This window comes from Syngnathoides biaculeatus, chromosome 22, assembly GCF_019802595.1.
Source record: "Syngnathoides biaculeatus isolate LvHL_M chromosome 22, ASM1980259v1, whole genome shotgun sequence".
NCBI classification, from domain to species: domain Eukaryota; kingdom Metazoa; phylum Chordata; class Actinopteri; order Syngnathiformes; family Syngnathidae; genus Syngnathoides; species Syngnathoides biaculeatus.
The window spans coordinates 4,787,586-4,804,360 of NC_084661.1; the positions used below are offsets into that span (position 1 = coordinate 4,787,586).

At 44.2% G+C, this 16,775-nt stretch overlaps 1 protein-coding gene across 1 annotated transcript in view; it reads right to left on the reverse strand.

Annotated features, from left to right (window-relative positions):
• Positions 1–943: 943 nt before the first annotated feature.
• LOC133495508 (rho GTPase-activating protein 21-like) overlaps positions 944–16,775 on the reverse strand; it is a 62,328-nt gene continuing 46,496 nt past the window's right edge. Inside the window, exons 16-21 of the mRNA XM_061810250.1 lie at positions 16,622–16,695; positions 16,433–16,522; positions 16,201–16,326; positions 7,157–7,289; positions 2,656–2,688; positions 944–2,558 (exon numbers count right to left, since the gene is read on the reverse strand). Coding sequence (XP_061666234.1) covers positions 2,663–2,688; positions 7,157–7,289; positions 16,201–16,326; positions 16,433–16,522; positions 16,622–16,695 — 449 coding nt within the window. The 3' untranslated portion in view covers positions 944–2,558; positions 2,656–2,662. The remainder of the gene's footprint in view (positions 2,559–2,655; positions 2,689–7,156; positions 7,290–16,200; positions 16,327–16,432; positions 16,523–16,621; positions 16,696–16,775) is intronic.

A 16,775-nucleotide genomic window follows, 5' to 3' on the forward strand; every position in this document is an offset into this window, starting at 1 on the left:
TTTGGCATACCGAGTAATATCAAAAGATAAAGAACAAACTGAATCAGAGAACCTTTCAAGTTTGTTAAATTCAATCTCTTTATTAATTTTTTTTTTTAAGTTCTATGTCTTTCCTTGGTCTCTCTCTTTCAATCTGAAGTTGTAATTCCAGTTTCTATAATTCCCAAACATCTGAAGTTCCTCTTTTACCAAGGCCAAAACATCAGGAACAAAAATTCTCATTAATGTAATGACCCAGAACAATTTTCAAAACTTGGAATTTTCTCATAGCAGGTTTGGCATCAATTCGGAAATGACTAGCAACTTGCAGAAGATCAGACTTGCGCAAATCACAGACTGAATCAGGGGTAGGGGACCTAATAAAGTGCTCAAGATTAAAGTCAATTTTGCTGGCTTCACAGTTTAAGTTGCAAATATGCAAAAAAAATTCATGCTTTTAAACAGATGTCTCAAATGTCAAATGAATTAAATCCCGGATGAGCCCCCACTTTTGTTAGGTGTGAATTTAGACTAAAACCCCCTTGCTCAAACCAGCAAAATATGACAAAGCCCTTATTATTACTATGATTAGACAATTTAATCACACACACACAACAATACAACACAAAAACAATAAAACAATTAACACAAAATAGAGTTAAAAGACCGAGTAGTCGAGCCATGCAACGAATTGTCACCAGAGTTGAACAACCAGGCTAACGTTCTTTCCTGCAAATATTCTAAGTCAACAAATGTCCAGAAATGTCCAGAGATGAAAGGCAGAATGCAGTGTGGCATTTACTTGTCTACTTGTCCTAAGAGTGGTGGTAAGAAGCTCAATTGATGCTCCCACTCGTCCTCATGTAGGCACTCCTCGGAACGTTCCAGAATTCCGCATCATAATAATCTAAAAGTATGAAAGGAAAATTATGAATAAAAATACACACACACACACACACACGAGTTAAACAATAACAAAGCAATACAATTTTGATTGCAGTACAGAAAGTGACAAATAAAGTGACAAACAAAGCGGAACAGAATTTGTTAGGTGGGGCTTACAGTCTATCGGCTCACGAGATAAATCCACACATGCTCTCATTTGTCGATTACGCGCCGAGGACAAATCCTTGTGTCAATGTGTCTTCCCGTAATACAGTCCTGTATACCGATCGATTATTGGGGAGGGGGGGCGATGCACTGAAGCCGCAATAGGTGAAGCACGAAGTAGAGAAGGATTACTGTATGTGCTGTCGATTTGTTGTCGACAGAAAGAAACACTGAGGGGCAAATGTGTTGCAACACTCGTTGACCTAATCCCTCCTGTTAGATGAGCTCTTAAATTGAGTGAATGGATTAAACAATAACAGTGTATCAACAGCAGGCTATTACCATACCTATATTACATATATTACCATATATACATACATAGCTGAGTGGAGTTGAACTCAGTTGATCAACAGAGGAAGATATTGGGGAGTTGTGCTCAACAAACAACGAATAAGAAGTTTTACCCGGTACAAGACAAGAGACGACCTAATTGTGATTTATGATGACAAGTCGCTCCCTCATGAAGAGTGATGATGATTTCCACTAATTTTCACTGCTCTTTGTTCTCTTATGATATCATCCCTCTGGCCCAATTGAAGTTCTAAGTTCATGGACATTGCGTTTGTCCTTATGACATTTTCTTTGAAAGTTGTCATGAGCTGTCCCCAGACTGGTTTTAGGCTGCTTTGATTTTTTTTTTTTTTAGCCTTGCATTGGTCTGGAAACCTTGTTGGGAAAACACACAAGTGGAGTTTGGGTCGTTCCTTTGCCAAATTGTGAGGACTGCTCATGGGTAAAGTATAGGTATGTGTATTTCATCTGGTTGCATGGGCAGAGGCAGCTGTTTTGACAAATTTGTAGTATATCATCAGCTCGTTGAAAATCCTTTTCAACTGCATCACTTTCACATTCTGTTCCAAAGTTGATTTCTCTTCGAGTTACTTCAGTCAGATAGTTAGGGTCCATGTTTTCGTGCGTGGGAATACAGTGCTCCACATCTCTTCCATAAGTGTCGTTTCCATCCAAATGTTTTGTATTACCATAATTGCTGGATTTAATTGATAGGTGCTCAAAGTTTTCAACTGAACTGCTGTCTGTGAGATGACTATCCATCCATCCATTTTCTTTGCCGTTTATCCTCACAAGGGTTGCAGGGCTTGCTGGAGCCTATCCCAGCTGTCAATGGGCAGGAGGCAGGGTACACCCTGAACTGTTTGCCAGCCAATCACACGTAGAGAGAAACAGCCGCACTCACAATTACACTTAGGGTCAATTAATGGTGCGTGTTTTTGGGATGTGGGAGGAAACCGGAGTGGCCAGGGGAAACCCACGCAGTCATGGGGAGAACATGCAACTCCACAGAGGCGGGTCTGGAGTCGAACCTGGGCCCTCAGAACTGTGAGGCCAACGCTCTCCAGCTGCGCCACCGTGCCGCCTGTGAGATGACTACTGGGACAATTTTTTACATTTGCGGGTCACAGCAGAGATGATGGACTTTGTCAGGATGTCCCCGGTGCTTGAGTCTTTTACTGCACTCAACAAAAGATGAAACAAGTTCAGATACTTTCCTTGAAATGTTAGGTTCCAGTGACATATGGAAGTCTGACTTATTTTTCCAATGCTTACCTTCAACTTAACTGAATCGCTGGTTGGTGGAATCTGTCGGGATGCATCCAAGTGATGGAAAAAAAAGAGATTTAAACAAAAATGTAGAGAGCACTGGTAATGTACTTTTTTCATTTACAATTTATTAAAAATGTATTACACTCGTAATCCCTCACAGAGACAATTAAACTCACTGTGATGTACAATATACAGTATTTATGTTGCCACACAGAGTACTAGATCAAACAACAGCATGCAAAGATAGAGGTCAGGATGAAAGGGCATTCAAAATCTTAAGCCCAGAGGTGGCGACAGTGCATTGCTCAAGGGGACCACGAAAGCAATTAGGAAGCAGACTAGCATATATTTGTTCATAGTGGGACTCAAACTGTGACATTCCGGTTCCAAAGCCTGCGTCCTAAAAGATGAGCTAATGTCATCCTAATTGCAACCTTTCAGGAGACGTGCCGCTGTTGAATTATGTGAGACGCCTTAAACTTCATCTTTGAGATCTGCAACAATGTTGATTGGTAGTAAAAACCCAAATGCCAACAAAATTGGGACATTGTGTAAATTGTGAATAGAAACAGAATACAAGGATTTTCAAATCATTCAATCAATTGAATAAACTGCAAAGGAAATATATTTAATGTTCATTTAATGTCCAAAGTGATGAAGATTTTATGCCTGCAACACATTCCCAAAAAGGGGCAACATTAATGCTGAAATGTGTGTAGAGGTTTTAGAGCAACATATCTGCCATCCAAACATGTCTTTCCTAGGTAGATGCCTGCTTATTTCAGCACAACAATGGCAAGACATGTCCTGCATGTTACAACAATGTGGTTTGTCGTCGTAAAAGAGTGAGAATACTAACATGGCCTGCCAGCAGAACTGTCTCCCAAGGAAACTATGTGCAACATTGTGAAGTACAGAACATGACAATGGAGATGCGAGACTATTGAGCAAGTGAAGTTTTACATCAAGCAAGAATGGCAAAGAATTCCACCAACAAAGCTTCAGCAATTATAGTCCTCAGTTCCCCAAATCCTTTCATTACCGCTTGGGACATGTGTCGCAGTAGAGCCAACCCCAGCGATTTTAAGTTGGGAGGCACAGTAAAGCATGAGCTGGTTGGCAGCATATCACATCGCACATAAAAACAAACAACCATTTGCACTCACAATCTTACCGACAAGCAATTTAGAATATCCAATTAATGCATGTTTTGGGGATGTGGAATGAAAACAAATTCCCTGGAGAAAACCCATGCAGGCACGGGGAGAACGTGGAAGCTATACACACTGCGGTTTCAACCCAGGTCCTCAGAATATTGAGGCCAACCCTTTAACGAGTTGCACCACAGTGCCGCCAATGAAATAATACTGTTTGTAAGAACATCTTTTTTTTTTTTTAATCACCAAAAGTGTTCACTCTTGGCATGGTGGAACAGCTGAAAAACATAGGCCTCACAGTTCTGGAGACCTGGGTTCAACCCCAGTCCTCCCCATGTGGCGTTCGCACGTTCTCCCCGTGCCTGCGTGGCTTTTCTCCAGGCATTCCGGTTTCCTCCCACATCCCCAAAATCATGCAACATTAATTGGGGACACTAAATTTCCCCTGGTGTGATTGTGAGTGCGGCCGTTTGTCTCTATGTGCCCTGCGATTGGCTGGCAATCAGTTCAAGCTGTACCCCACCTCCTGCCCGTTGACACCTGGCTCTGCACTCCCACGACCCTTGTGAGGATACGCAACTAAGAAAATGAGTGGATGGATGGATGAAGGGAATATGCCAAAGCATTCGTACTTGATGTAATGCAGCCCTATGGGGGCGCAAACCAGTGCAATCTGTAGGCCGGTCCCAAGCCTGGGTAAATGCAGAGGGTTGCGTCGGGAAGGGCATCCGGCGTAAAATCTGTGCCAAACAAATGTAAGCGTTCATATAAAGAATCCCATACCGGATCGGTCATGGCCCGGGTTAACAACGCCCGCCCCCGGCACTGCTATCCTGCAGGGCGTTGGTGGAAATTCAGCTCCTGTGGGTCGAAGACGAAGAAGACGAGGAAACCGGATCCATCATCAGAAGAAAAAGAGGAATGCACAGAGCCTACAACTGAGTGTAGGCACTTTGAATGTTGGGACTATGACAGGAAAAGCTCAGGAGTTGGTTGACATGATGATTAGGAGAAAGGTTGATATACTGTACATCCAAGAGAGCAGGTGGAAAGGTAGTAAGGCTAGAAGTTTAGGACCAGGGTTTAAATTATTCTACCACGGAGGAGATGGGAAGAGAAATGGAGTAGGGGTTATTTTAAAGGAAGAGCTGGCTAAGAATGTCTACATGAGGGCAGTTGGGGTTAGAGAGGAAGATGCAGGAGATAGGCTATGATGGAAAAAGGTCGTTGTGGCGACCCCTAACGGAACAAGGCGAAAAGAAAAGAAGATTCGTACTTGATGTTGCCAATAAACATTTTGAAACTGTTCACCATTGTACCATCATGATGGCAAATCAAATTGAATTACGTACACGATTAACAATCTCTACACCTGCTTGAAGCCTAATCTAACAACGTATGAAACAGACTATAAAACCATCAGCAAAACCATGCAGCACCAGAAGTCGCATTAATGGTAAGGAGTACTTTTGTCATCATTGGTGTGCAAAATCATAACATTATTTAAAAGAATTCAGAGATTATTGTACTCTAAAAGTGTTGGTTCTACATAAATGCGCAAATCTTCTTCTTTTCCTTTCGGCTTGTCCCGATAGGGGTCGCCACAGCATGTCATCGTTTTCCATCTAAGCCTAACTTGTGCATCTTTTCTCACACCCACTGTCCTTATGTCCTCCCTCACAACATCCATCAACCTTCTCTTTGGTCTTCCTCTCGCTCTTTTGCCTGGCAGCTCCATTCTCAGCACACTTCTACCAATATACTCACTCTCTCGTCTCTGAACATGTCCAAATCATACACATTTTGTATTTGAATGTTCCGCCCGATACCAAAACACATCTCATAATGACTATCTTCTGACTGGTCCTGACCTGACAAATGCACTGGTTGGTGTTCTGTGTCACTTCCATAAATTCCAAGTTGCAGTAATGTTTGACGTCGAAAGAATATTCCACCTGTAGGAAGGAAGATTTTGATTATTTACAATTCTGTCGCTGAGGTGTGCCCATGGCGCGTCAGAATAATTTGAGGTAGAAGTGGGACTGCATCAGGGATCCACGCTGATCCCCTTCCCGTTTGCGGTAGTCCTGGATAGGCTGACAAATGTAACAGATGACAGATGATCCCAAAGGATCTGGCTCAAAGGACCAAGTTGATGTCTGGTTTACGCAGTCAGAGACAGGTTCAGTGACGTGATCAGCGATATGGCGTCCGGTGAGAGCCAGGCACACGCAACCCAGGACATTTAAAGTACAATTTCTCAAGGAAGGAAGAAAAGAGGAACTTTTACTCATGAAAAGAATGTGGGATGTGTCTCTTTCACCATCTCCAACCTGTTCTGTTCACATCTACACGACTCCTACTCTTTATTTCCTTAGAGTGGTCCGCAATGCAACAAGGTAAACATGACAAACAAGTGTTGATGAGTGAATGAGTCGATAAACAAAGCAATTGTGACAAAAAAAAGCCAATGTGTCTTTGCAATGTCTTCACCGTCCTCTTGAGATCATCAGTCTTTATGTTGTCTACTGCATCAGTGTCTGGTGTTTCCACGGCACCCAATGTGCCTCTTAATTACATCACATTGTTAAAGCATATCATAGCAAAAGTGCATTAAAAGCAAACAAGAGAGCAAATATGAGAAAACATAAATTTAATCCAACACTCAGCTGGGAAACAAAAGTCTGTACCAGTCTGTAAAAAAAACTCTAACATTATCCGTGCTTAATGTCAAAAGGGCATCAGAATCCAACACCCTACCTCAAGAATACTATATGGTTTGTATTTCACAAGGACCAGCTGTGGATGTCAAAAATTTAACGAGTGTTGTCGATGGGAAAGCTTTAATGTACCCTTAACCGAAAGTTGCATCATAAAATGAGACAACCACAACAATTAATTTTACTCATCATAAACAGTATAACTATTTATTCAACTCCTAGTCTAAAAATAGAGAGATTTATAATTTTAAATTATTTTAATTGTGATATTTTCTTTTCATTTTTCTTATAACTCAGCAGCGGTAGGGTGGCACCCTATGCCCCTCTATTGATCAGCTACCACTAACTACTAGATTGTGGCGATGAGACATCTATATAGTTTCATAGTCATAACGGACCTCTGAGGGAAACAGTACCAACAATATGGGAAAAGACAAAAATGAGCTTGTTAGCCCTGGGAACCATATACTGTACTGTACAAAAAGTTCCCCAGAAAACTAAAAATCAAAGGTTTATCTCAAACAAATAATATCTGTATAAGTTGAAACATAGTGTGCTCTGTCCATATAGTGTATCAATGAGAATGTCACAGTATTTATTATGAATATACAATGTCCCCAACCTCACCTGACGCTTCTCGTGGTATACCTTGCCTGGCAATGTTGCACAACAGGTGGTCAATGTTTGGCATGTGGGGCATTTCCGCATCTGAAGCTTTCTCTTGCTTATCAAGTTCTCCGCCAGAGAAGAACCAGCCATACTAGATGAAGAAACCGCAAGGTGTTAAGACAAAGTAATCAGTCTGAAATTGGAAATATAAGGTCCAGAGTAAAAGAGAGATGGAGAGTAGATCTGAAATCATACTATTTGGTAAGGTTGGGCTTTCATCCTGCAATAAGTCTGCATATTGTTGTTTCTGATACTCATTGAGCTCCAAAAAGATGAAACTCAAAATGTGGTTTAATTGTTTGAGGTAAACCTAATTACATCCTTAACATTTTGAATGCACATGTCCAGCCCTTCAATGTTTCAGTAATCTTTGTGCAACTTGCTTTTATCAAACAAGAAATAACATTCACAATAGGTGTCTGATCCGTTGATATTGCTAGTTCTCTTCGGGTGATGCTGAGTCACCCCTAAAATGAATCCCAGTACCCCTAAAATTCATAAATTTTTGTTCCATTTACCCTAATTCGAGTAGCGGGCATGCTGAAGCCTATCCCAGGTATCTTTGTGCGTGAGGCGTGGTACACCCTGAATTGATGGGCAGTCAATCGCAGGGCACATATAACCATTCACACACATTCACACCTGTAGGCAATTTAGAGTCTTAAATTAACCTACCATGCAAGTTTTTGGATATGGTACGAAACCGGGGTACCTGGAGAAAATACACACAGGCATCAGGAGAACATGCAAACTCCACACAGGGAAGGCTGGATATAAATTCAGGTCCTGAGAACTGTGTGGCTGATGAGCGAACCAATCGCCCAACCGTGCTGCCCCAATTAAATTTGTGATGAACAAAACCCTCAATAAACTGTATGTCCTTTTTCTATATATAAGTGTGAACCATACAGCACTTGTTTGAAACAATATTTTACTTAAAAAAAAAAAAATACAAACAGGGACTCACAAAAGGGTTTTCTCAACTCAATACTTCCCCAACTGAGCACTGAGTACTTTGCCTGCACAGAGCATTAATGTAGCCTTGTGATACGATATACTGTACAGCAAGTACCCGCCTTAAAGAATTTGGCACATTTCTCAACCTCAACCACTCAATACCAACACTCTATTATCAAAACCAGTCCTCATTTTTACTGCAAATAATCCTACATCACGGTTTATATTGTAACATGGGAGTTAGCCAACATTTTTTTTTAAACCGAGAAAACAATTCAGGGAGTCAGACAGTAACAATGCCATTTGTTTGAATTGGAATGCGAGAACTTAGTTTTTGTGTCTTTTTCATGTGATAAAATGAAAGCCAAGGCACTCCTGAATAGCTTACTGATTGAAAGATGATTAACATTATTAGAACTCATTCACATTAATAGATGCGATGTCGGGCAAAGGGAGAGGTGGCGAAGGCTAAATAAGAGGCATATGACGACATGTACACCAGGTTGGAAACGAAAGTAGAAAAGGATCTCTATATGTGAGCCAGACAGATGGATAGAGATGGGAAGGATGTGCAGCAGGTAAGGGTGATTAAGAATAGAGATGGAAATGTGTTGATTGGTGCCAGTAGTGTGCAGAATAGATGGAAAGAATACTTTGAGAAGATGATGAATGAAGAAAATGAGAGAGAAGGAAGAGTCAAAGAGGTAAGTGTGAAGGACCAGGAAGCGGCAATGATTAGTAAGGGCGAAGTTCGAAAGGCACTGAAAAGGATGAAAAATGGAAAGGCAGTTGGTCCTGATGACATACCAGTGGATCTGGAAGCAATTTGGAGAGGTGGCTGTGGAGTTTTTGAACAACTTATTCAACAGAAGACTAGTGGGCGAGAGGATGCCTGAAGAATGGAGGAAAAGTGTGCTAGTTCCCATTTTTAAGAAGAAAGGTGACTTGCAAAGCTGTGGCAACTATAGAGGAATAAAGCTGATCAACCACACAATGCAGTTATGGGAAAAAGTAGTGGAGAGTAGACTCAGGACAGAAGTCAGTATCTGGGAGCAACAGCTTGGTTTCATGCTTAGAAAGAGAATCACGGATGCATTATTTGCCTTGAGGATGCTAATTGAAAATTACAGAGAAGTTCAGAAGGAGTTACATTGTGTCACGACCGAAACACGGGGTTGGACCCAAATGCACAACTCAGGAGACATAGAGGCAGTTTGGGAAACTTTGTTATTCAGTCCAGTGTCAGGGCTCAAACAGCCAGTCCACGGAAGCAGCAGTAACAAAGTCGTCAGGCGTGAGAAGCAGGTCAGTAGGCAGGCAGGATACACGGGAGAGCATGAACAGAATCAGGAGGGAGCGGGAACGAGGTATGAGGCAACGATCTCGCAAAGGCCAGATCATACGTGGAGTCCTATTTGTATCAGCCATGATTACGTGGAACGAGGCGCAGGTGTGAACCTCAATGATTGCTATCAGAGCGTGCCGCGTCAGGGACAGCCAGGACAAGGAGCGGACGGGCTATGACAGTATCCCCCCCTAATGACCGGTCCCAGAAGGTCCAGGCCCCTCACGGTGGGAGGTGTGAAAGTCTCTGAGGAAGTTAGCATCGACCACAAACCGAGACGGGATCCATGAACGCTCCTCGGGACAAGCATGCTAGCCCAGGGTACACTTGCCGTGGCCCCAATAAGGGAGCAAAACTCCCTCCAGAATTGGGACATAAACTGGGGGCCCCTATCCGAAACCAAATCTGTGGGCAAAACATGGTAACAGAAAGTCTTATCCAACAGGACCTCAGTGGTCTGTTGGGCGGAGGGGAATCTTTGGGAGCGGAACGAAATGGACAATTTTAGAGAACCGGCTCCACCGCTGAGAAAATGGCAGTGTGACTCTAAGGATATGTGGGACCATGGGCGTTGGGGAACAGACAGCAGATGTAGCTCCCAAGCAGGCCGTTGCTGAGAGGGTTTATTGGTCGCACAAGTCAGGCATGCATTGACTTATTCTTGTCTGTCTTTTTTTTTTTTCGGTCACCAAAAGTGTTTTTCCACCACTGACTGGGTCTTGGCCATGCCCGGGTAACACACCTGATTCGTGTGAGGCCAGTCTATTACCTTCCCTCTCAGTGGGGACACGACAAACATTCTGTTGGCGGGGCATCCGGCTTGTGTGGGGGAGTTTCAAGGCTTCCTTCACTTGGGTGTCAATCTCCCATGTGAAGATCGAAACAAAGGAGGATTAAGGGAGAATAGGGCGTCGGGCTTGCAGTTCATGGTCCCTGGTTGGAAGGACATCGTGAACCGGAAACGAGTAAAGAAGAGTGCCCACCTGGCTTGTCGGGCATTTAGTCTTTTGGCAGGTACTCGAGGTTCTTGTGGTCTGTCAGTACCAGGAACGAAACCTGAGACCCCTCTAGCCAGTGTCTCCATTCCTCCATAGGCCGTATTGGCTGTGGACATGTTGTAGGCGGTTTTCCACTCGTCCCCCTCCCCAATGCAAGGTAGTATGCGTTCCATAAGTCCAATTTGGTGAAAATACGAGCCCCTTGTAGCAGCTCGAAGGCCGTGGCGATTTGGGGAAGGGGATACTTGTTGTTAAATGTGATGTCATTGACTGCAAGCAACTCTCGGTCTCCGACATCGTAGTTTCGCTCCGCCACAGTCAACCTCTTGGAAACGAAGCCACAGGGGTATAGTCTCCCGTCCTTGGGGCTCCTTTGGGAGAGGACCGCCCCTATCCCAGAGTCTGATGCGTCCACCTGAACGACAAAATGTCTCTCTGGGACGGGCAGGATGAGGACCAGGAGTGACGTGAAGCCAGCCTTGAGTTTGCTGAAGCCCACCTGGCAGGCTGCGTTCCATTCAAAAGAGTTGTGGGGAGAGGTGAGCGCATGTAAGGGAGCAACTCTGGAGCTGAAGTTTTAAATAAACTTACAACAAAAGTGAGCGAATCAAATGAATCTTTAAACCTCTTTGAGGTTCGTGGGGGTGTGCCACTGAAGGACTGATTCGATCTTGCTGGGTTCCATGCAGATTCCCCCCTGTGCAAGAATGAAACCTAGGAATGCGACAGAGCCAGTGAAATTCGCATTTTTCTGCTTTGACATATAGGTTGTGCCACAGCAGTTGCTGCAGCACAGCCCGGACGTGCCCGACATGGGAATCCTTGTCTGGAGAATAAATCATAATGTCGTCGAGCTAGACAAAAACATGTTTGTTGAGCATTTCATGCTGGACATCATTTATGAAATTCTGGAATACCATTGGCACATTGGTGAGCCCAAACGGCATCACTAGGTATTCATAGTGGCCGTGGACGTGTTGTAGGCGGTTTTCCACTCGTCCCCCTCCCCAATGCACACCAGGTGGTATGCGTTCCATAAGTCCAATTTGGTGAAAACATGAGCCCCTTGCAGCAGTTCGAAGGCCGTGGCGATTTGGGGAAGGGGATACTGTTAAATGTGATGTCATTCAGGCCCCAGTTGTTGATCCGGGGGCACAGGGTTGTGTCCTTCTTTTCAACAAAGAAGAAGCCAGCTCCGGTGGGTGAAGATGAGGCTCGGATAAGGCCCACCGCCAGTGACTCCTCGACATAGTCTCTCATGGCTTGGTGGTCCGGACCTGTAAGAGAAATGAGTCTCCCACGCGGGGGTGAGGTGCGTGGCAGTAATTCAATGGCACAGTTATACGGCCGGTGAGGCGGGAGAGACTGAGTCTTTGCTTGCGAGAACGGTTCTTTCAAATTGGAACAGCAGGGAGAATCTAGCGACAAATCTGGCTCCGGTTGCGTGTCCCACAGTACTACTGGAGTGATCGGCAGCTCCCATTTCTCAGGGGGTGCAAGGCACGTGACTCCACATTTCGAGCCTCATGATTTGATTTGGCCCCGAGGCCAGTCAATGAGGGGCTTATGCTGCTTGAGCCAGGGGATCCCCAGAATTATGTCACTGTTCTGGGAATCGAAGACGTGGAAACTCATGTGTTTGGTGTGTGCGTCAGGGAATGTCATGTCATTGATTGCGGTGGGTTATTTGGCACAAAAACTTGCCATTCGCCGCATAAGCATGCCGGAGACACCATACCCTAAATGTTTCCAAGCCCAATAAGTGTTCGCGTCTGGCCCGGAGTCGATTAACACCATATCCGAACATGAACGTCCGCCTGCACTTACCGTAACCTGAACCAGGGACCGCGTCGAACCGCCCATTGTGTAGTTTAAACTTATAGGCGTGGACACCCTGAGTGCGGGTCATGCAGGTTTGACAGGACAGCGAGCCATGAGGTGGCCCAACCACCCACAATAATAACACCGACCTTCTCGCCGGCGTCGTTGCTGCTCCTCAGTGGAGCCGTTGACCCCCTTGACTTGCATGGGCTCCATCCCATCAACCTGACCCAGTTGGAGCCCGATCTGTGGTACGAGGTTCCGTCGGGGATCCCCCTGTAGCACATCCCCCCACCATATCTCGAGCCTCTGGTTGATCCTCAGGGCAAGGGTGATAAGTGAGTCCAGGTTCGTGGGCAGTTCCACTGCGAAGAGGCGGTCTTGAATCCCGGGCGACACCTCCTGGAAGGAATGCTCCTTCGTTCCACCGCCACTCTGCCGCTCGGATGCAGAACTCAATAGCATAATCCTCAACTCTGCGTTACCCTTGTCGGCGCAAGATCAAAGAAGCCACCGTCTCACGTTCCAGGGACGTGTATAGAAAAACCCGCGTCATAGCTCCCACAAAGGAGGTCCAGGCACGACAGGTATCGGAACCGCAGATCGATTCGGCTGTGGCACAGGCCTCTGCTCTCCCAGTCTGGTGGGATATCTTGAAAGCTTTCCGGGAACGGTCAATGGGAAAGGCACAGGGCCGCAACTCAAAGTGGAGATCACACTGGGCGAGGAAGGATCTAATATTACCCGAGTTTGTGGAAAACCGCTCAGGCCAGGAGAGTGGGATACACGAGGTCTGCTGGGCATCAGCCTCAGGAAAGCGAGTGCTGGACTTGGGCAGCGGTAGCTATCGTCGGACTGGTGTCAGTAGTACTGGACATGGACGTGAACCAAGAGTGCAGCCGAGCACAAATCTCCTGTAACCTATGGTTAGTCTACTGGAGAGCAGCTTCCTGCTCGGTGATACATCTGCCTTGGATATGCGGGGACTGATGGATCGGAGCTGAGTCGGTTGGGTCCATGTTATTGCCAGATCATTCTGTCATGACCAAAACACAGGGCTGGGCCCAAATGACCAACTTGGAAGATGTAGAGGCAGTTTGGGAAATGTTTTTATTCAGTCCAGTGTTGGGGATCAAACAAGCAGTCCACAGAAGCAGCAGTAACAAAGTCATCAGGTGTGAGAGGCAGGTCATTAGGCAGGCAGGTCGGTACATGGGAGAGCAGGAATAGAAACAGGAGTGCAGGAACAAGGCAACGATCTGGCAAAGGGCAGACCGTACGTGGAGTCCTTTGTGTATCAGGTGTGATTACATGGAACGAGGCGCAGGTGTGCGCCTCAGTGATTTCTGCCAGTGCGTGCCAAGGACCGGCAGGGCAAAGACACATTGTGTTTTTGTGGATCTAGAGAAAGCCTATGAAAGAGTACCAAGTAGAGTACCACGCAGACGTCTAGTGTGGTGGTTAAATCTGTTGGAATAGTACAGGACTTGTATGAGGGCAGCAGAACAGTGGTGAGGTGTGCCGTAGGTATAACAGAAGAATTTAAGGTGAAGGTGGGATTGCATCAGGGATCAGCTCTGAGCCCCTTTTTGTTCGTAATGGATAGGCCGACAGATGAGGTTAGACTGGATGATGTTCGCAGATGAAATAGGGAGCAGGCGAAGGAACAATTGGAAAGATGGAGGCATGCAGTGGAAAAGGAGAGGAATGAAGATTACCCAAAGTAAAACAGAATATATGTGCGTGAATGAGAAGGGCGGAGGAGGAAGAGTGAAGCTCAAGGGAGATGAGATCGGGAAGGTGGACAACTACAAATATTTGGGGTCAACAATACAGAGCAATGGAGAGTGTGGTAAGGAAGTGAAGAAATGGGTCCAAGCGGGATGGAACAGTTGGCAGGAGGTGTCTGGTGTGTTATGTGACAAAAGAATCTCAGCTAGGATGAAAGGCAAAGTTTACAAAACAGTGGTGACGCCGGCCATGATGTACGGATTAGAGACGGTGGCACTGAAGAAACAACAGGAAGCAGAACTGGAGTTAGCAGAAATAAAGATGCTAAGGTTCTCGCCCGGAGTGAGCAGGTTGGATAGGATTAGAAATGAGCTCATTAGAGGGACACCCAAAGTTGGATGTTTTGGAGACAAGATTCGAGAGAGCAGACTTCGATGGTTTGGACATGTCCAGAGGCGAGAAAGTGAGTATATTGGTAGAGGGGTGCTGAGGATGGAGCTGCCAGGCAAAAGAGCAAGAGGAAGACCAAAGAAAAGGTTGATGGATGTTGTGAGGGAAGACATGAGGACAGTATGTGTTAGAGAGGAAGATGCACGAGATAGGCTTAGATGGAAAAAGATGACATGCTGTGGCAACCCCTAACGGGACAACCCAAAAGGAAAAGAAGAGTACTCATTCACATTAATCCTCAAGTAATTCACAAAACTCAATTTCTCAAAATTTTACATGCCGTGTATTGCATTTCAAATAATGGTAAAAATAAGTCTCAGATGTATTTTCAGTACTCATATAGCAATGTTTGAAATAAGATGATTTGCATCGGAATTTGAGAATAGAAATGAAAAATTTTAACCTGATAAAAACACATTCGAAGGGAAAATGTGAATCACTGATTTTTAAGTTTTGCCAATGATTGCACAGCGGGGATGGTCCATTACAACTTCAGCGAGCTAACTTTAGTTCTAAAATCAATTCTGCGCATCCAACACACGTAGACCTACCTACAGTACTGCTTTTTATTATGGCTTGATGATCACCACAGAGGTTGATTTTCAAAATGGCTTCAACTCTACAGCCAGTACAAGATTCAAAAAAAGAATTTGATACCAAAAGACAGTGGCTGTGCTTGTGTTTGTAAAGGTATTCAAAACAGTAAAATTTAGTGTTTTGCCTGGCTGGGATTTTAGTAGTCTTGAGTTGGCCATGTTCTAATCCATGGATTGGAGCAATACATTTCCAAGGATGTCAACTTCTATGGCTTTCAGTGACTTTCCCGGTCTTTATGTATCTACTGTAGGTTGAAACCTGCTGATGACATCCAGTTAAGATCAGTTCTTTGAGAATGGCGTAGTATGATTGATCAGTCAAAACTTCAGCTCCTCGTGAATGGAAACATCGGACATGTGCATTCAAAAGTTTTTAGAAGGTCAAATTGACCTCACCTATAAATATGACCTAATCCTGAAATTCCACCCGAAATCCAAATAATTTTGGGTGTGTGTAATGTGTAATAGCAGTAAGAATAACAACAACAACAGTAATAATAATAATAATAATAACAATAACAGCTCAGCTGGTAAAGAGTTACCCTCAGAGTTCTGAGGACCCAGGTTCAATCCCAGCGCCGCCTGTGTGGAGTTTGCATGTCCTCCCTGTGCCTGCGTGGGTTTTCTCCAGGAACTCCAATTTCCTCCCACTTCCCAAAAACATGCAACATTAATTCGACACTTTAAATTACCCCTAGGTGTGATTGTGAGCGCGACTGTTTGTCTCTATGTGCCCTGCGATTGGCTGGCGACCAGTTAAGGGTGTACCCTGCCTCCTGCCCGTTGACAGCTGGGATAGGGTCCAGCACTCCCTGTGACCCTTGTGAGGATAAGCGGTGAAGAAAATGGATGGATGAATGGATGGATAATAATAATAATAATAATAATAATAATAATAATAATAAAGGAATGTAGGAGTTTCATTTACATATAGATTATGAAAATGTCCATACCTTGAGCTATTCTAATCAGTGAAACTATATTAAATCAAACATATAGCATACATGGCAGAGTTCAGACAACATTCCAGGACTAACTGTGTTTGACTTTAATGGTCTCATTGTCATTTGATTTGCAAAAGTCGAATAAAATCTTCTTGCTTACATGTAGGATTAGTGTCTCGACTATTTTGTAGCAGTCAGGCATGTGGGTGACCATATCTGTCATATTGTCCTCTGATGTCCTCACCAGAGTCGGACCAAATACCAGAGCCAGGTTTCTTGGCTCCATCTGGAAATTGGATATGAAATGGTATCCATCATTGATGCTAAAAAATTGGCTACTTTTAATTTCACAAAACCAGATTAAAATTCCATCACATTAAATGTGGCAGTACCTTGTTTTTTTCAGAATGATCTGCCACCTTTTTTAGGTGACACACCAAGAACTTCAGTGTATGGTAATAGTGTTCTGGTAGATCATGAATCTGGCAGGCAACAATACATCACATTGGACAACAACTATAGCCATCTCCACTGAAAAATCTTGACAATTATTATTCCTTTTTTTTTTTTCCACAAAATACCAATTTTTTCATTGTCTTCAAGCGGTCCCTTGTGTCTTCTATCCGGTTGGCGTGAATGAAGTGATTGTATTTGTCTGCAAAAGATAGGATTTAATTTATTTATGTTGCATGTTTGTTTTAAGAAATGTGCTGAGTGCTGGCCATTTTCACAACC